This window comes from Microchirus variegatus (assembly GCF_963457635.1).
Source record: "Microchirus variegatus genome assembly, chromosome: 4".
NCBI lineage: Eukaryota > Metazoa > Chordata > Actinopteri > Pleuronectiformes > Soleidae > Microchirus > Microchirus variegatus.
Window position 1 is genome coordinate 37,203,848 of NC_139805.1, and position 20,950 is coordinate 37,224,797.

The following is a 20,950-nucleotide window of genomic DNA, read 5'->3' on the forward strand; positions in this document are numbered from 1 at the left end:
CAGGGACACATGAGGCGTTCATGGTCAAATGGAACGTTCGTGGTCGAATGAGGCGTACGTGGTCAAATGAGGCGTTCAGGGTCACGTGAGGTGTTCAGGGACACGTGAGGCATTCATGGTCAAATGAGGCGTTCGTTGTCAAATGAGGCGTTCAGGGTCATGTGAGGCGTTCAGGGTCACATGAGGCATTCAGGGTCACGTGAGGCATTCAGGGTCAAATGAGGCGTTCAGGGTCACATGAGGCATTCAGAGCCACATGAGGCATTCAGGGTCACGTGAGGCGTTTAGGGTCAAGTGAGGCGTTTCGGGGTCAAATGAGATGTTCGGGGTCAAATGAGGCGTTCAGGGTCAAGTGAGGCGTTCAGGGACACGTGAGGCGTTCAGGGTCACATGAGGTATTCAGGGTCACGTGAGGCGTTCAGGGTCAAGTGAGGCGTTCAGGGTCAAGTGAGGCATTTGGGGTCAAATGAGGCGTTCGGTGTCAAGTGAGGCGTTCAGGGTCAAATGAGGCGTTCAGGGTCAAGTGAGGCGTTCACGGTCACATGAGGCGGTCGGGGTCAAATGAGACGTTCGGTGTCAAGTGAGGCGTTCAGGGTCAAATGAGGCGTTCAGGGTCAAGTGAGGCGTTTGGGGTCAAATGAGGCGTTCAGAGTCACATGAGGGGTTTAGGGTCACATGAGGCGTTCAGGGTCAAGTGAGGCATTCAGGGTCAAGTGTGGCGTTCATGGTCACGTGAGGCGTTCAGGGCCAAATGAGGCATTCAGGGTCAAGTGAGGCATTCAGGGTCACGTGAGGCATTCAGGGTCAAGTGAGGCGTTCAGGGTCAAGTGAGGCGTTTGGGGTCGAGGAATTCGGGGTCACATGAGGCGTTCAGGGTTACGTGAGGTATTCAGGGTCACGCGTGGCGTTCAGGGTCACACGAGGCGTTCAGGGTCACGCGAGGCGTTCAGGTTCAAGTGAGGCATTTGGGGTCAAAGGAGGCGTTCGGGGTCAAGTGAGGCATTCAGGGTCATATGAGGCGTTCGGGGTCAAGTGAGGCGTTCATGGTCAAATGAGGCTTTCAGGGTCAAGTGAGGCATTCAGGGTCAAATGAGGCGTTCGGGGTCAAAGGAGGCGTTCGGGGTCAAGTGAGGCATTCAGGGTCACGTGAGGCATTCAGGGTCAAATGAGGCGCTCAGGGTCACATGAGGTGTTTAGGGTCAGATGAGGTGTTCAGGGTTAAGTGAGGGGTTCAGATTTAAGTGAGGTGTTCAGGGTCACATAAGGCATTCAGGGTCACGAGGCGTTGAGGGTCAAATGAGGCGTTCATGGTCAAATGAGGCGTTCGGGGTCAAAGGAGGTGTTCGGGGTCAAGTGAGGCATTCAGGGTCATGTGAGGCATTCAGGGTCAGGTGAGACGTTCAGGGTCAAGTGAGGCGTTCAGGGTCAAACGAGGTGCTCTTGTTTAAACGAGGCATTCATGGTCAAATGAGGCGTTCGGGGTCAAGTGAGGCGTTCAAGGTCAAATGAGGTTTCAGGGTCAAATGAGGCGTTCGGGGTCAAGTGAGGCGTTCTCTGTCAAACGAGGCGTTCAGGGTCAAGTGAGGCGTTCAGGGTCAAATGAGGTTTCAGGGTCAAATGAGGCGTTCGGGGTCAAGTGAGGCGTTCTTGGTCAAACGAGGCGTTCAGGGTCAAGCGAGGCGTCCAGCGTTGTGGCTTTCAGAAACGACAGAAACCTGATCGAGGCGCATCTTTCTTTTCAGAACCTTTTACCGCAGGATCTGTGAGTTGGAGACCGTGGACAGGAAGAAGAGGGTGACGGCTCTGACAGCAGGCGAGGACAGAGCCGTGCTTCTGGGCGTCGTCATGATCGTCTTCTCTGCCATGATGTACTTCATCGTGGGCATCACCGTCCTGCGCTCCTACTCCGACAGGTAACAAACGCCGCCGCGTCGGCAGGAAAACACCAGAGCTGTTGTGCTCGAGTTCCTCTGCTCTGTTTTTCCCCGCAGCGTGTGGACGGACGCGGCCAGCTGCGCCGTCCTGAACTCCAGCGTGGTGTCGGACGTGAACTGTTCGTACAGCTGCGGCGCAGAGTGCTGGGAGACGTCGCGTTACCCGTGTCTCCGGGTCTACGTCAGCGTCGCGGGGAAGTTGCTGCGACTGCTGCACAACGAGGAGACGCAGGAGAGCAACTCTGAGGTAACTCCAGCCCTGATATTCAAAAACAGCTTAAAAAAAAACAGTTCATGGTCAAATGAGGCGTTTGGGGTCAAATGAGGCATTCAGGGTCTGTGAGGTGTTCAGAGTCAAACGAGGTGTTTTCGGTCAAACGAGGCGTTCTCGGTGAAATGAGGCGTTCATGGACAAATGAGGCGTTTGGGGTCAAGTGAGGCGTTCGGGGTCAAATGAGGCATTCAGGGTCAAACGAGGCATTCGGGGTCAAACAAGGCATTCGGGGTCAAACGAGGCGTTCGGGGTCAAGTGGGGCGTTCAGGGTCAAAGAGGCGTTCTCGGTCAAAGGAGGCGTTCTTGGTCAAATGAGGCGTTCATGGTCAAATGAGGCTTTCAGGGTCAAATGAGGGGTTTGGGGTCAAGTGAGGCGTTTGGGGATAAGTGAGGCGTCGGGGTCAAATGAGGAGTTCATGGTCAAATGAGGCGTTCGTGGTCAAGTGAGGCGTTTGGGGTCAAATGAGGCATTCAGGGTCAAGTGAGGCGTTCGGGGTCAAACGAGGCATTCGGGGTCAAATGAGGCGTTCGGGGTCAAGTGAGACATTCGGGGTCAAGTGAGGCGTTCGGGGTCAAATGAGGCATTCAGGGTCAAGGGAGGCATTCGGGGTCAAACGAGGCGCTTGGGGTCAAATGAGGCGTTTGGGGTCAAGTGAGGCGTTTGGGGTCAAACGAGGCGTTCTCAGTCAAACGAGGCGTTCATGGTCAAACGAGGCGTTCAGGGTCTGAGGTAACTCCGGCCCTGACATTTAAAAACAGCTCTGTCCTCAGACGTACAGCGCGTACAGAACTCACGGCAATAAAAACCGATATAAATAGAAATCATAAAAACATAAAAGAGGCACGCTGCAGCGTTCTGCAGACGATGCATCAATGACGCCATTGTACAGGGAGGTGATAAAAGCGTGTTTTACCTCATCTAGACATCGTTGCTAAAAGTCTAAGTTGAGAAAAGCTTTTCCTAATCACAGAATTCAGGTGTTGATCAAATTTAACAGCACCATTCAGGGCCAAACGAGGCGTTCAGGGTCTGAGGTATCTTCAGCCCTGACACTTCAAAACAGCTCTGTCCTCAGACGTACAGTGCGTACAGAGCGACGGCAATAAAAATCATGAGGCGTTCGGGGTCAAATGAGGCGTTCATGGTCAAGTGAGGCGTTCATGGTCAAGTGAGGCGTTCAGGATCAAATGAGGCGTTCCGGTCAAGTGAGGCGTTTGGTGTCAAGTGAGGCGTTGATGGTCAAACGAGGCGTTCATAGTCAAACGAGGCGTTCGGGGTCAAATGATGCTTTCAGGGTCAAATGAGGCGTTCGGGGTCAAGTGAGGCGTTTGGGGTCAGGTGAGGCGTTTGGGGTCAAGTGAGGCGTTCATGGTCAAATGAGGCTTTCAGGGTCAAATGAGGCGTTCGGGGTCAAATGATGCGTTCGGGGTCAAACGAGGTGTTCGGGGTCAAACGAGGCGTTCATGGTCAAATGATACTTTCAGGGTCAAATGAGGCGTTCATGGTCAAATCAGGCTTTCGGGGGTCAAACGTGGTGCTCGAGGTCAAACGAGGCGTTCGGGGTCAAACGGGGCGTTCGGGGTCAAACGAGGCTTTCAGGGTCAAATGAGGCGTTCATGGTCAAATGAGGCGTTCATGGTCAAATGAGGCATTTGGGGTCAAATGAGGCGTTCATGGTCAAATGAGGCGTTCATGGTCAAATGAGGCGTTCATGGTCAAATGAGGCGTTCGGGGTCAAGTGAGGCGTTCGGGGTCAAGTGAGGCGTTCGGGGTCAAGTGAGGCATTTGGGGTCAAATGAGGCATTCAGGGTCGAGTGAGGCGTTCAGGGTCAAATGAGGTGTTTGTGGTCAAATGAGACATTCGGGATCAAACGAGGCGTTCATGGTCAAATGAGGCTTTCAGGGTCAAGTGAGGCGTTCAGGGTCAAATGAGGCTTTAAGGGTCAAATGAGGCGTTCAGGGTCAAATAAGGCGTTCGGCATCAAATGAGGCTTTCAGGGTCAAATGAGGCGTTCGGGGTCAAACGAGACGTTTGGGGTCAAATGAGGCGTTTGGGGTCAAATGAGGCGTATGGGGTCAAATGAGGTGTTCATGGTCAAACGAGGCGTTCATGGTCAAACGACCATCCATTTGGATATGACATGAGCTCCCTGAGTCAACGGTTAGCAAGAGATCACAAGTGACTCTCAAGAGTACTGTACGCAGAAGGAGCTAGCATGCTACTAGCTCCTGAGTCACTCGTGGATACAATCGGTTTGGTATGCTCCAAAAGTCCAGAACACTCCTTATGCCGGGGTCCAACATCTACACATGACGTGAACTCTGTTTTCCCTCTTTCTGCTTCAGTGCTTCTACATCCCAAAGTGCAGTAAAGACTATTCCGTTGCACACGCCGTCGTCCAGAACATCTCTGATCGTCTGAGTTCTCAGAGAACCGTCGACTGCTTCGTGGACCCGACCGACAAGACGGACTGCGCCATCCTGACCCGGGTCTACGGCCCGGTCACCGTCTTCCACGCCCTGCTCTGGCCGACCTGCACCCTGATGGGGGGGGTTTTCATCATCGCCCTGGTGAAGATAACCCAGTGCATGTTCCATCACGTGTGAGGGAACCGGCTGCTTTAGAACCGGCCGCTTTAGGACGTGAAAAGGGTTTTAAAGACGACATGGACGACAGACGTGGTCTCTCTCTGACTGTGAGGCCTCAGAGATCAAAGAGGATCCAGATCTGAAGATAAACTCGTGACGGTTTCACGTCTGAAACTCTGTAAGATTAGGATTATCTCTGCCAGGGTGGTTTGTTTTCACCTGTCTCTGGTTTGTTGGTCGGTTCTTTGATTGGTTTGTTGAATGGACGGTTGGATGCATTAATGGTTGGCTAATTGGATCGATTGGTTGGGTGATGGATGGATGGATGGTTAGTTTGTTGGCTGGTTGGTGCATCAGCTGACTTGAAGGTGGTTTAGGGGGTGGAATAATTGGTTGGTTGGATGATCGATTGGTTATTGGTTGGTTGGATGACTGGTTAGTTGGTTGGATTACTGATGGTTGGTTGGATGATCGATTGGTTGGTTGGATGACTGGTTAGTTGGTTGGATTACTGATGGTTAGTTGGATGATCGATTGGTTAATTGGTTGGTTGGATGACTAGTTAGTTGGTTGGATGACAGGTTAGTTGGATGATTGGTTGTTAGTTGGTAATGACTGGTTGGTTAGTTGGTTGGTTGGATGACTGGATGGTTGATTGGTTGGATGGTTGGTTGATTGGATGACTGATGGGTCAGATGACTGGATGGTTGGTTGGATGATTGATTGGTTTGTTGGTTGGTTGGATGACTAGTAAGTTGGTTGGATGACAGGTTGGTTGGATGATTGGTTGTTAGTTGGTTATGACTGGTTAGCTAGATGACTGGATGGTTGGTTGGATGGTTGGGTGATTGGATGATTGGATGACTGGTTGGTTGGTTGGATGACTGGATGGTTGGTTGGATGGTTGGGTGATTGGATGACTGGTTGGTTGGTTTGATGACTGGTTGGTTGGTTGGATGGATGACTGGGTGGTTGGTTAGTGGATTGGTTGGTTGGATGACTGGATTGTTGGTTGGATGGATGACTGGTTGGGTGATTGGATGATTGGATGACTGGTTGGTTGGTTGGATGACTGGATGGTTGGTTGGATGGTTGGGTGATTGGATGACTGGTTGGTTGGTTGGTTTGATGACTGGTTGGTTGGTTGGATGGATGACTGGGTGGTTGGTTTGATGATTGGTTGGTTGGATGACTGGGTGGTTAGTTAGTGGATTGGTTGGTTGGAAGACTGGATGGTTGGATGACTGGTTGGTTGGTTAGATTACTGATGGTTGGTTGGATGATCAATTGGTTAATTGGTTGGTTGGATGACTGGTTGATTGGCTTGATGATTGGTTGGTTGGATGACTGGATGGTTGGTTGCTTTGATGATTGGTTGGTTTGGATGCCTGGTTGGATGCCTGGTTGGTTGGTTGGATGATTGGTTGGTTAGTTGGATGACTGGATGGTTGGTTGCTTTGATGATTGGTTGGTCGGTTGGATGACTGGTTAGTCTGTTGGATGTCTGGTTAGATGGCTTGATGATTGGTTGGTTGGATGACTGGATGGTTGGATGGACGACTGGATGGTTGGTTGGATGCGTGGTTGGATGGCGTCAGGAGAATTATGCGAAATCTGCCAAACCATTTTCCACCAAACTTGGTCTGAACTTGTTTTCCACAGTTTTCTATATAAATCATTGAGGTTCTCACAGCTTTGACCGTATTTATCACATTTTAACTATTCGCTCTTTACGAGAACGATTGTTTATCTTTGGTAAACGAATGACTAATAAACGTCTTTTTCACGGCACGACTGGATCTTCATGATGCGCTGGACTGAAACACCAGGTTCTTCACACTTTAGAACGTTAAAGAGACTCTGAGAGACTCTTGATAAGGAACCGTCGGTGAAGGTTTCTGGTAAAAGGTAAATCAAGGATACGTGCAGATCCTCGTGTGGCCTGGAGCCCTGAAGGTTAAATATTCACCCATAACTGATATGACTGTAATCTCTAACCTGGGTTATAATCTCTATTATACTCAGACTAATGGACTAAACTCTGGACCTTGATCCAAGTGAAAACACAACAGAGAGATTACAGCGGGAACACGTTCGCTTCTTAACGTTTTCACGGCGACTTCGTGTGGCGTTTAGTGTCCGCTCGGACAAAGACCGCGCGTTTGTTGGCGTTATTGAACGTTTGAGTTAAGACTTTCCCGAGTTTTTTTAACGCGCCGAGTCGTAAACGTGACGTTAGCAGCGACGTTAGCAACGACGTTAGCAGCGACGTTAGCATCAGAATCAGTGAGAGGAGCTGAGACCATGATGATGATGATGATGAAGTTACTTCAGGGTTTACTGCTCCTGCTCTTTGCTTCTGTGAGTATTATTATTTATTATTATTTATTTTATTATTATTATTTATTATTATTTATTTTATTATTATTATTTATTATTATCAGCTTTATCGTTTTTATAGATTTATTTAGGCTGAAGATCCACAAACAATATATGTCCTGATATTGTTACCGCAAAGTGTTCAGAAAGTGAGGACAAGGTGGGACATTTTTATAAATAAGGACATTTTTTTAAAAAGTGAGGATATTTTTAAAAAGTGAGAACATTTTCAGAAAGAGGACATTTACGGAAAGTGAGGACATTTTCAGAAGGTGGGGACATTTCTAGAAAGTGAGGACATTTTTAATAAGGTGAGGACATTTTTAGAAATAAGGACATTTCCAGTAAGTGAGGACATTTTCAGACATTTTCAAAAAGTGAGGACATTTTCAGAAGGTGAGGACATTTCTAGAAAGTGAGGACATTTTTAATAAGGTGAGGACATTATTAGGAAGTGAGGACTTTTTTAAAAGGTGAGGACATTTTCAGAAGGTGCGGACATTTCTAGAAAGGGAGGACATTTTTAATAAGGTGAGGACATTATTAGGAAGTGAGGACATTTATATAAAGTGAGGACATTTTTATAAGGTGAGGACATTTTCAGACATTTTCAAAAAATGAGGACATTTCCAGAAGGTGAGGACATTTCTAGGAAGTGAGGACATTTTCAGGAGGTGAGGACATTTCCAGAAGGTGAGGACATTTCTAGGAAGTGAGGACATTTTTAATAAGGTGAGGACATGATTAGGAAGTGAGGACATTTATATAAAGTGAGGACATTTTCAGAAAGTGAGGACATTTTCAGAAGGTGAGGACATTTTCAGAAAATTAGGACATTTTCAGAAGGTGAGTACACTTAGAGAAAGTATGGACATTTTTAATAAGGTGAGGACATTACTAGGAAGTGAGGACATTTACGGAAAGTGAGGACATTTTCAATAAGGTGAGGACATTATTAAGAAGTGAGGACATTTTTAATAAGGTGAGGACATTTTTTAGAAATAAGGACATTTTCAAAAAGTGAGGACATTTTTAGGAAGTGAGGACTTTTTCAGAAGGTGGGGACATTTAGAGAAAGTGAGGACATTTCTAGGAAGTGAGGACATTTACAGAAAGTGAGGACATTTTTAATAAGGTGAGGACATTTCTAGGAAGTGAGGACATTTTTAATAAAGTGAGGACATTACTAGGAAGTGAGGACATTTACGGAAAGTGAGGACATTTTTAATAAGGTGAGGACATTATTAGGAAGTGAGGACATTTATATAAAGTGAGGACATTTTTATAAGGTGAGGACATTTTCAGACATTTTCAAAAAATGAGGACATTTCCAGAAGGTGAGGACATTTCTAGGAAGTGAGGACATTTTCAGGAGGTGAGGACATTTCCAGAAGGTGAGGACATTTCTAGGAAGTGAGGACATTTTTAATAAGGTGAGGACATGATTAGGAAGTGAGGACATTTTTAATAAGGTGAGGACATGATTAGGAAGTGAGGACATTTATATAAAGTGAGGACATTTTCAGAAAGTGAGGACATTTTCAGAAGGTGAGGACATTTTCAGAAAATTAGGACATTTTCAGAAGGTGAGTACACTTAGAGAAAGTATGGACATTTTTAATAAGGTGAGGACATTACTAGGAAGTGAGGACATTTACGGAAAGTGAGGACATTTTCAATAAGGTGAGGACATTATTAAGAAGTGAGGACATTTTTAATAAGGTGAGGACATTTTTTAGAAATAAGGACATTTTCAAAAAGTGAGGACATTTTTAGGAAGTGAGGACTTTTTCAGAAGGTGGGGACATTTAGAGAAAGTGAGGACATTTCTAGGAAGTGAGGACATTTACAGAAAGTGAGGACATTTTTAATAAGGTGAGGACATTTCTAGGAAGTGAGGACATTTTTAATAAAGTGAGGACATTACTAGGAAGTGAGGACATTTACGGAAAGTGAGGACATTTTTAATAAGGTGAGGACATTATTAGGAATTGAGGACATTTCCAGAAAGTGAGGACATTTTCAGACATTTTCAAAGAGTGAGGACATTTCCAGAAAGTGAGGACATTTTCAGACATTTTCAAAAAGTGAGGACATTTCCAGAAAGTGAGGACATTTCTAGGAAGTGAGGAAATTTCTAGGAAGTGAGGACATTTTTAATAAGGTGAGGACATTATTAGGAAGTGAGGACATTTATATAAAGTGAGGACATTTTCAGAAATTTTCAAAAAGTGAGGACATTTCCAGAAAGTGATGACATTTCCAGGAAGTGAGGACATTTTTAATAAGGTGAGGACATTTTCAGAAGGTGAGGACATTACTAGGAAGTACGGACATTTACAGAAAGTGAGGACATTTTCAGACATTTTCAAAAAGTGAGGACATTTCCAGAAAGTGAGGACATTTCTAGGAAGTGAGGACATTTTTAATTAGGTGAGGACATTATTAGGAAGTAAGGACATTTATATAAAGTGAGGACATTTTCAGACATTTTCAAAAAGTGAGGACATTTTTAATAAGGTGAGGACATTTTCAGAAGGTGAGGACATTACTAGGAAGTACGGACATTTATATAAAGTGAGGACATTTTAAGACATTCATAAGAACAAAGTCATTGTTGTGAATGAATGAATGTGTTTTACAGGCAGCAGCTAAGCTAACAGGTGAAACAGGTGAGTCACATGATCATTTCTACAGACGCTGGTTTTGCGTGTTTCGTGTTATTTAACGTGATCTCGTTGTTCGTCTGCAGAGGTCGACGTCGACGAAGGCCACGACTGGGACTTTGACAACATCAACGCAGGTTTGAAGACGCTTTTCAATTCATTTAGAATTTGTATTTTTTATTATCGTTTACTGTGTTTTGCTATTTGTTATTTCTCCATTGCAGCGGCGGGTTTGGACCTGCTGGAGGGCGATATCGAGCAGGATGAAGTAAGTTACACAGTGTGTACGTAGCGTCTGTCACACGAACCATAGATTCAAACTTCTGCGACTCATGCAGTAAACTTGGAGCTGCGCGGTACAATGAACAGCAGCTGTGTTGTGTATGACGGCTGTTGTTTAGAAGATTTTACTTTACCATTATCGGAAATATTTTACGCTATGATTATCGGAAATATTTTACTTTAACATTATGGAAAGATTTTACACTACGATTATCGGAAAGTCTTTGCAGATTTTACACTACGATTATCGGAAAGATTTTACGTTACGATTATTGGAAAGATTTTACTTTACTATTATCGGAAAGATTTTACTTTACGATTATCGGAAAGATTTTACGCTACGATTATCGGAAAGATTTTACTTTACCATTATTGGAAAGATTTTACGCTTCTATTTCCGGAAAGATTTTACTTTACGATTATCGGAAAGTCTTTGCAGATTTTACTTTACGATTATTGGAAAGATTATACAGTACGATTATCGGAAAGTCTTTGCAGATTTTACGGTACGATTATCGGAAAGATTTTACGGTACGATTATCGGAAAGATTTTACTTTACGATTATTGGAAAGATTTTACAGTACAATTATCGGAAAGATTTTACGCTACGATTATCGGAAAGATTTTACTTTACCATTATTGGAAAGATTTTACGCTTCTATTTCCGGAAAGATTTTACTTTACGATTATCGGAAAGTCTTTGCAGATTTTACTTTACGATTATTGGAAAGATTATACAGTACGATTATCGGAAAGTCTTTGCAGATTTTACGGTACGATTATCGGAAAGATTTTACGGTACGATTATCGGAAAGATTTTACTTTACGATTATTGGAAAGATTTTACAGTACAATTATCGGAAAGATTTTACGCTACGATTATCGGAAAGATTTTACTTTACCATTATTGGAAAGATTTTACGCTTCTATTTCCGGAAAGATTTTACTTTACGATTATCGGAAAGTCTTTGCAGATTTTACTTTACGATTATTGGGAAGATTATACAGTACGATTATCGGAAAGTCTTTGCAGATTTTACGGTACGATTATCGGAAAGATTTTACGGTACGATTATCGGAAAGATTTTACTTTACGATTATTGGAAAGATTTTACAGTACAATTATCGGAAAGATTTTACGCTACGATTATCGGAAAGATTTTACTTTACCATTATTGGAAAGATTTTACGCTTCGATTTTCGGAAAGATTTTACTTTACGATTATTGGAAAGATTTTACTTAACGATTATCGGAAATATTTTACGCTACGATAAAGATTTTACGCTACGATAAAGATTTTACGCTACGATTATTGTAAAGATTTTACAGTAAGATTATCGGAGAGATTTTACTTTACTACTATGGAAAGAGTTTTGTTTTCTTCATTCTTAGACATTCGACAGAAACTCAATTTTAGGACAGGAGTATCGCTGGCCAACAACCGTTCCCTATCACCTGGAGGACAGTCTGGGTAAGACACTCTCTCTCTTTGTCTTTTAGCATAAATTAGCAGCGTTTATCGGAAACCCTTGCTTGCGTGTCCTTCTGTAACAGACATGAATGCTAAGGGTGTGATCCTGAAGGCGTTTGACCAGTACAGACTGAAGACCTGTATCACCTTCAAACCATGGAGCGGAGAGAAGAACTACATCGCTGTGTTCAAAGGCGACGGGTGAGTCGGGATTCACGTGTTTACGCAGAACGTTTGGTGTTTCCATGAGGAACAGAACCAACATCACCAACGTTCCATTCTATAGCACGTTTACCTCAGTGTACCAGAGCTAAACGGTACAAGTCAGGGGATGGAATTGACCTCATTTCTGACCATCACCGGATCTCCTCTAGGCTCTCCAGAAAGATTTTACGCTATGATTATCGGAAAGACTTTAGCCACAATTATCGGAAAAATTTTACACCACGATTATCGGAAAGACTTTAGCCGCAGTTATCGGAAAAATTTTACGCCACGATAATCGGAAAGTCTTTCCAGATTATACGCTACGATTATTGTAAAGATTTTACACTTTGACTATCGTAAAGTTTTTACTTTACCATTATTGTAAAGATTTTACTTTACGATTATCGGAAAGTCTCTCCAGAATTTAGGCTGCAATTATCGGAAGTATTTTACTTTACCATTTTTGGAAAGATTTTACGCAAAGATTATTGGAAAGATTTTACGCAACGATTATCGGAAAGTCTTTCCAGATTTTGCGATAAGATTAGTGGAAAGATTTTCAATATGATTATCGGAAAGATTTTACGCTATGATTATCAGAAAGTCTTTCCAGATTTTACGCTACGATTATTGGAAAGCCTTTCCAGATTTTGCTATAAGATTAGTGGAAAGATTTTCAATATGATTATCGGAAAGATTTTACGCTATGATTATCAGAAAGCCTTTCCAGATTTTACGTCACAATTATCGGAAAGATTTTACGATACGGTTAACGGAAAGTCTTTCCAGATTTTGCGCTACAATTAGTGGAAAGATTTTGCGCTACGGTTAATGGAAAGAATTAACGTTACGATTAACGGAAAGTCTTTCCAGATTTTACACTACGATTATCGGAAACTCTTTCCAGATTTTACGCCACAATTATCGGAAAGATTTTGCGATACGGTTAATGGAAAGTATTTCCAGATTTTGCACTACAATTAGTGGAAAGATTTTACGCTATGTTTATCGGAAAGATTTTACGCTACAATTATCGGAAAGCCTTTCCAGATTTTACACTACAATTAGTGGAAAGATTTTACGCTATGATTATCGGAAAATCTTTCCAGATTTTTTAACGCCACGATTATCGGAGAGATTTTACGCTACGGTTAACGGAAAGTCTTTCCAGATTTTGCGCTACGATTAGTGGAAAGATTTTTTACGCTATGTTTATTGGAAAGATTTTATGCTATGATTATCGAGAGTCTTCCAGATTTTTTACGCCACGATTATCGGAGAGATTTTACACTACGATTAACGGAAAGTCTTTCCAGATTTTACACTACGATTATCGGAAAGATTTTTTACACTACGATTATCGGAAAGTCTTTCCAGATTTTGCGCTACGATTATTGTAAAGATTTTACACTTCGATTATCGGAATGTTTTAACTTTACAATTATTGGAAAGATTTTACGATACGAGTTTTGGAAAGATTTTACTTTACCATAATTGGAAAGATTTTACGCAACGATCATTAGAAAGATTTTAGATTATCGGAAAGTCTTTCCAGATTTTGCGCTACGATTAACGGAAAATCTTTCCAGATTTTGCGCTACGGTTAGTGGAAAGATTTTACGCTACGTTTATCGGAAAGATTTTACGCTACGTTTATCGGAAAGATTTTACGCTACGATTATCGGAAGTATTTTACACTACTATTATGGAAAGATTTTAAGCTATGATTATCGGAAAGATTTTACTTGACCATTATTGGAAAGATTTTACTCAACAATTATCGGAAAGCCTTTCCAGATTTTACGCTACGATTATCGGAAAGATTTTACTCAACAATTATCGGAAAGTCTTTGCAGATTTTACGCTACAATTAGTGGAAATATTTTACGCTACGATTGTTGGAAAGATTTTACGCTACGATTATCGGTTAGCGGTTTCTAAAAAAAAACGCGAAACCTAAAAACGTTGACCAATCACAAGGCACCTTCTTAAACCGTTGTCTCCTCCCCCACAGATGCTTCTCCTCCGTGGGGAACCAGCGCGTGGGAAAGCAGCGACTGTCCATCGGCAGAAACTGCGATCGTCTGGGAACCGTCGCGCACGAATTCCTGCACGCGCTGGGATTCTGGCACGAGCAGTCCAGGGCCGACCGCGACGATTACGTCGACATCGTGTGGGATCGCGTTGAACCTGGTAAACATGGCGGCGTCGGATGTTAGCGCTGTATTTTGGCAGCTTAAATTAGTCTCAGTTCAAATTTGACGAGTTAAAAGTTTGACAAACTTACCAGAAAACCGTCGTCTTTGCTCCTCCCTCAGGCAAAGAGCACAACTTCAAGATACGCGACGACAGCGTGTCCAGCGATCTGGGCGTGGCCTACGACTACGACTCCCTGATGCACTACAGTAAGACGTCCTTCAGCGTCGCCTCTGAGCCGACCATCGTCACCAAGATCCCACGATTCACCAGTGTGATCGGTCAGAGGATGGGATTCAGCCAAAGTGACCTCACCAAACTCAACTGTCTCTACAACTGCAGTAAGAAGGACGACCGGACGTCTGATAGCATTCTGCTAGCTAAAACTTCACTGGTGCTAGTTAATGCTTCACTACTATTAAAATAAACTTTATTAGTGCTAGTTAACACTTCACTACTAGCAATCTAAATGTTATTGGTGCTAGTTAACACATCACTACTGCTAACTAAAACGTCACTTGTGTTTGCTAACGCTTTACGGCTGCTAACTAAAACTTCACTTGTGCTTGCTAACAAAAACATCACATGTGCTTGCTAACGCTTTACCACTGCTAACTAAAACTTCACTTGTGTTTGCTAACGCTTCATGACTGCTAACTAAAACTTCACTTGTGTTTGCTAACTCTTTACCGCTGCTAACTACAACTTCACTTGCGTTTGCTAACTCTTAACTGCTGCTAACTACAACTTCACTTGCGTTTGCTTACTCTTTACTGCTGCTTACTAAAACTTCACTTGTGCTAGCTTACTCTTTATTGCTGCTTACTAAAACTTCACTTGCGTTTGCTAACTCTTTACTGATGCTAACTAAAACTTCACTTGTGTTTGCTAACGCTTTACCACTGCTAGCTAAATCTTCACTTGTGTTTGCTAACTTTTTACGACTGCTAACTAAAACATCACTTGCATTTGCTAACTCTTTACTGCTGCTAACTAAAAATTAACTTGCGTTTCCTAACTCTTTACTGCTGCTAACTAAAACTTCACTTGTGTTTGCTAACTCTTTAATACAGCTAACCAAAACTTCACTTGCGTTTGCCAACTCTTTAATACAGCTAACCAAAACTAACGCTTTACGACTGCTAACTAAACCCTCACTTGCGCTTGCTTGGTCTTCATAACTAACTAAAACTTTACCTGTGCTTGCTAACGCTTCATGACTGCTAACTAAAACTTCACTTGCGCTTGCTAACTCTTTACTGCTGCTAACTAAAACTTAACTTGCGTTTGCTAACTCTTTACTGATGCTAACTAAAACTTCACTTGTGTTTGCTAACCCTTTACTGCTGCTAACTAAAACTTCACTTGCGTTTGCTAACTCTTTAATACAGCTAACCAAAACTTCACTTGTGTTTGCTAACGCTTTACTACTGCCAACTAAACCTTCACTTGTGCTTGCTAAGTCTTTACAGCTAACCAAAACTTCACTTGTGTTTGCTAACGCTTTACGACTGCTAACTAAACCTTCACTTGTGCTTGCTTATCTTAATAACTAACTAAAACTTCACTTGTGCTTGCTAACGCTTCATGACTGCTAACTAAAACTTCACTTGTGCTTGCTAGCTCTTTACTGCTGCTAACTAAAACTTCACTTGCGTTTGCTAACGCTTCACCACTGCTAACGAATACAAACATGCTAATGGTTGCAGTTTTGGAGATTATAAATATAACTTCAGTCTGATAACAATGGAAGTAGCTGCGGCACGAGATCTTGAACCCATGCACTCTGCGTAAACTTAACTCTCTCGACAGCTCGGTCGTCCACTTTTGTGGAAAGCTGCGACTTTGAGGAGGAGAACATCTGCGGGATGATTCAAGTACCGACCATCGCACAGTGGGAACGCCACACTTCTGTGAGCGGGGGTCCTCAGACTGACGTCACCAACATGGGACGATGCCCAGGTGAGTCACAGTCCACCATCACCTGACACTCTTTCAGATGATGGTGACGTTCACGGCTGTTTTTGGGCTGTTTTTGCAGGTGAAGGCCACTTCATGCACTTCAGCGCGGCCTCTGCGGTCCGCGGTGATGTGGCGATCCTCAGCACTCGCCGGCTTAAACCCAGACCTGGATTTCAGTGTCTGCAGTTCTTCCTCCACAACACGGCGGCAGCCGCTGACGTTCTCGACGTTCGCGCGGCGGAGTTCGACGAGGGCGGCGGCTCCATCGGAAACGTGTCGTTGAAGAACATCACAGGTAACGTACGAAAGACCATCTGTTGCTGGGTTTTACAAGTTAAAGGTGCATTATGTAATAAATGTTAAGCAACTAAAGGCCATAAAATCCTCCTAATATGTCACAGATACTCAGGAATAATGTTCGTAACAAACTGAACTCACCAACAACAACAGTACAGACAAAATATTTGCATTAAAAAAAATATTTTGCAGACTGCAAATCATGTTTAAGTTTTGGCGTCATGTGGCGCCACCTACCGCCGTCTACCAATCATTGCAGTCAGTAGAGTTTCACTTGCGTTTGCTAACTCTTTACTGCTGTTAACTAAAACTTCACTTGTGTTTGCTAACGCTTCATGACTGCTAACTAAGCCTTCACTTGCGCATGCTAACTCTTTACTGCTGCTAACTAAAACTTCACTTGCGCTTGCTAACTCTATAGTGCTGCTAACTAAAACTTCACTTGCGTTTGCTAACTCTTTAATACAGCTAACTAAAACGTCACTTGTGTTTGCTAACTCTTTACTGCTGCTAACTAAAACTTCACTTGCGTTTGCTAACTCTTTAATACAGCTAACCAAAACTTCACTTGCGTTTGCTAACTCTTTAATACAGCTAACTAAAACGTCACTTGTGTTTGCTAACTCTTTACTGCTGCTAACTAAAACTTCACTTGCGTTTGCTAACTCTTTAATACAGCTAACCAAAACCTCCCTTGCGTTTGCTAACTCTTTAATACAGCTAACCAAAACTTCACTTGCGTTTGCTAACTCTTTAATACAGCTAACCAAAACGTCACTTGCGTTTGCTAACTCTTTGATACAGCTAACTAAAACTTTACTTGCGTTTGCTAACTCTTTACTGCTGCTAACTAAAACTTCACTTAAAAAGACCTCGGTATTTTGAATTTGAATGTAGTAACCGTTTTTGGCCACATTCTTACATATGGCACCTTTAACTGATAAAAGATAGTGTTAGGGCTATCATGCTATAATGGAATAAAAACCTATGATGTGAGACCTGGATAAATATTGATGAACATCTTCTCTTGTTTGTTGTGGAACAGGAGGGGGAACAGGGTCGTGGGAACTGCACATGGTCGACCTGAACGTGACAAAGACGACCCGCGTTCGCTTCGAAGCGCGGAAACAGGCGGCCGATTCAAAGGGAGGCTTCTCCCTCGATGACATTAACCTGTCGTCCACAAAGTGTCCTCAGCACATCTGGCACATCCGCAACATCACCGGCCTGTTGGCCACGACGCCGCCGGGCCGAAAACTGTACAGCCCCCGATTTGTGTCTCCGGCAGGTTACGCCTTCCAGGTGAACGGCTCTTTATTTATTAAAGGCGCCGTATGTAAGAATGTGGCCAAAAACGGTTACTGCACTCAAATTCAAAACACAGAGGTCTTTTGGGTTTTCGTGTTTCTGACGTAACTGGCAACCCGTGGTTGCTCGGCAGCTGAGACTCTACTGACTGCAACGATTGGTAGACGGCGGTAGGTGGCGCCACATGACGCCAAAAACGTGATTTCAAAACATAAACATGATTTGCAGTCTGCAAAATATTTTTTTAACAACACGTTCACGTCTTTATCTTCACTGTCAGACAGACTTTTCCTTGTGTAAACTGACGTTTATAAACCACTCACTCTCCCACACCAAAGTCCATAGAGAAAACCAGTGATTTTAACATCACAGAGACACAGGAGTTCACAGGAGTTGTTGATCCACTGCTGCCTCCATCACTAACTTACAATGTCTTAATTTCTGAATTCGGCTTTTAAAATGCTTCGTTCAGATTGACCTCAGTGACACAAAGTGACCACACGAGGCAGCAGTGAGCTAAAATCACTGATTTTCTCTATGGGCTTTGGTGTGTTTACATTTAAGTGGCTAAAATCATGAGTTCAGTGCAGAGCATCTGTGTGTCACCCAGGGTGACCAGTGTTAGCGTCGCCATACAAGCAAACTTCAGAAAACCCAAACTATCCCTTTAGTTCAACAGCATAGAGTGAAATAAATCATCAGCATAAGAAGAAGAAGAAGAAGCTCACGCTGACTTCTGCTTCAAAAGGTGGGCGTGTACCTGAATGGAAAAAGTGAGCGTCAAAGTTCCGTGGCCCTCTACTTCCATTTGACCTCGGGACCCAACGACGACAAGCTCAAGTGGCCGTGTCCATGGCAACAGGCGACCATGGCCCTGATGGACCAGCAGTCCGACATCAGGGAGCACATGAACAATCACCGCATGGTCACCACCGACCCCGACAAGATGTCCTCCGACGGTGAGTCCCCCGCGATCCACGCGTCGGCCGAGCTTTCGTCACGTGGGGGGGGGACTCGTCTAATCCGTCTCCTGCGTTTCAGGTACCGAGTTCTACTGGGACGATCCCAGGAAGGTGGGCTCTAAAGTGACCGAGTCCGACGGCGGCTACTACCACCGCGGTCCAGGCACGGGGACGAGCTCCTTCATCACACAAGACAGACTGAGGAGCAGGAAGTTCATCAAAGGGGACGACGCCTACTTCCTCCTCAGTCTGGAAGGTACGCGAGTCCGCTTTTTCCTCGCCACGTTTTTGAACCCTAATAATGGTCTTGCCCCGAAGAGAAGCCATCGTCTTGTGTTGGTTCTGCAACAACCACACGGAGGCTCGCGTGGGATTTTTTTTTTTTTTCGCCAGAAAATGCGTTATTGGCATATTGCCTAAACCCCTGCGTTGGTTTTAGTTAGCAGCAGTAAAGAGTTAGCAAACGCAAGTGAAGTTTTAGTTAGCTGCAGTAAAGAGTTAGCAAGCGCAAGTAAAGTTTTAGTTAGCAGCAGTAGAGTTAGCAAGCGCAAGTGAAGTTTTAGTTAGAAGCAGTAGAGTTAGCAAGCGCAAGTGAAGTTTTAGTTAACAGCAGTAAAGAGTTAGCAAGCAGAAGTTGGCTATTTTGAATTTTGCACCCAAACTTTGTCCTGTTTTATTAAAAACACAACAATATGTACGAATTATTATTATTACTCAGAACCCCCTCTTTTTTGAGGGGGTACGCAAGTCCACTTTAGAGTTTTAAATTCTTGTATTAGTTTTTAAACCCTAAAAATGGTTTTACCCTGCAGAGGAGAAGCCATCGTCTTGTGTTGGTTTCGCAACAATCGCGCGGGTACATAAAAACTAGTTTGGTTTTTTTTTCACCAGAAAATGCGATATTGGCATATTGCCTAAAACCCTGCGTTGGTCAAGTGCGCCATAGCGCCCCCTAAGGTGAATACAGAGCCAAAATTAAGTTGCACTGAATTTCCCAAAACTTGGAGGGGAGATGTTTTAGCCCGAGACGAACAAAAAAGTCTATCAGAACCATGGCCTCAACTTGACAGGAAGTTGGCTATTTTGAGTTTTGCACCCAAACTTTGTCCTTGTTTACCGTAACAAACATCACGATCGTCCATTTGTCCTCAGATATTTCACATCTGCTGGGAACTCCGCCTCGAGCTGTGATGAAGGCCGCCGACCAGGACCAGGACCAGGACCAGGACCAAGACCCGGACTCTTGGTGGAGAACCGGCGGTGACCTCACGGTGATCACAGCTCTGGCTGTGTCTGTGGCGGCGGCCATGTTGGTTGCCCTTTCCCTGCTGGTTCTTGCAGAGCGAAGGACAAGGGCGAGACGACAGGAAGTCCTGTACCAGTCTGGAGTCCAGGGAGGGAGTGTGAGTGTGTGTGTGTGTGAGTGAGTGTTAGAGTGAGTGAGTGTGTGAGTGAGTGAGTGAGTGAATATTGCATTAACATAATAATGATAAAACAGACTTGTTCAGATTCTTTGACAAACTGCACAAAATCGTACGAGTTCACCTTTACAGCCACCGTACTCACCTGTGCTCGGTCATTGAATGCATCTCTTATTTCCTTTTCCTTCCAGGAGCGACCAACCACGGGCTTACCCTGTCCTCTGACCACGCCCTGATGTCCTCATTGACCACGCCCTGATGTCCTCACTGACCACGCCCTGATGTCCTCACTGACCACGCCCTGATGTCCTCACTGACCACACCCTGATGTCCTCATTGACCACACCCTGATGTCCTCTGACCACGCCCCCTGATGTCCTCACTGACCACGCCCTGATGTCCTCACTGACCACACCCTGATGTCCTCATTGACCACGCCCTGATGTCCTCATTGACCACACCCTGATGTCCTCATTGACCACACCCTGATGTCCTCACTGACCACACCCCCTGATGTCCTCACTGACCACACCCCCTGATGTCCTCACTGACCACACCCTGATGTCCTCATTGACCACGCCCTGATGTCCTCACTGACCACGCCCCCTGATGTCCTCACTGACCACGCCCTGATGTCCTCACTGACCACACCCCCTGATGTCCTCACTGACCACGCCCCCTGATGTCCTCACTGACCACGCCCCCTGATGTCCTCACTGACCACACCCTGATGTCCTTACTGACAACAGCCCCTGATGTCCTCACTGACCACGCCCCCTGATGTCCTCACTGACCACACCCCCGATGTCCTCACTGACCACACCCCCTGATGTCCTCACTGACCACACGCCCTGATGTCCTCACTGACCACACCCCCTGATGTCCTCACTGACCACACCCCTTGATCTCCTCACTGACCACGCGTGACTGGTTCTCACAGTAGGGGGCGATCACAGCACTGACGTTATGATAATACCTGATACAACAACTTAAAAAAAA

General features: G+C 44.3%; 2 protein-coding genes across 2 annotated transcripts in view; both read left to right on the plus strand.

The window, feature by feature from the left end:
- The window catches only part of LOC310926239 (calcium-activated potassium channel subunit beta-2-like), a gene marked incomplete at its 3' end in the record, with an annotated part of 6,177 nt that extends 1,361 nt beyond the window's left edge, over window positions 1-4,816 (plus strand). Inside the window, exons 2-4 of the mRNA XM_083888337.1 lie at window positions 1,743-1,913; window positions 1,992-2,181; window positions 4,556-4,816. Coding sequence (XP_083744463.1) covers window positions 1,743-1,913; window positions 1,992-2,181; window positions 4,556-4,816 — 622 coding nt within the window. The remainder of the gene's footprint in view (window positions 1-1,742; window positions 1,914-1,991; window positions 2,182-4,555) is intronic.
- Window positions 4,817-6,278: 1,462 nt separating this feature from the next.
- Window positions 6,279-20,781, plus strand: LOC310926240 (meprin A subunit beta-like; the record flags this gene model as incomplete). The annotated part of the gene is made up of 14 exons (XM_083888338.1): window positions 6,279-6,285; window positions 9,930-9,980; window positions 10,068-10,111; window positions 11,520-11,598; window positions 11,682-11,799; window positions 13,820-13,998; window positions 14,124-14,342; window positions 15,814-15,963; window positions 16,043-16,258; window positions 17,306-17,562; window positions 18,317-18,527; window positions 18,610-18,786; window positions 19,683-19,933; window positions 20,701-20,781. 14 exons carry the CDS (start codon window positions 6,279-6,281, stop codon window positions 20,779-20,781), a joined length of 2,040 nt encoding a protein of 679 aa, XP_083744464.1.
- Between the last annotated feature and the right edge of the window lie 169 nt (window positions 20,782-20,950).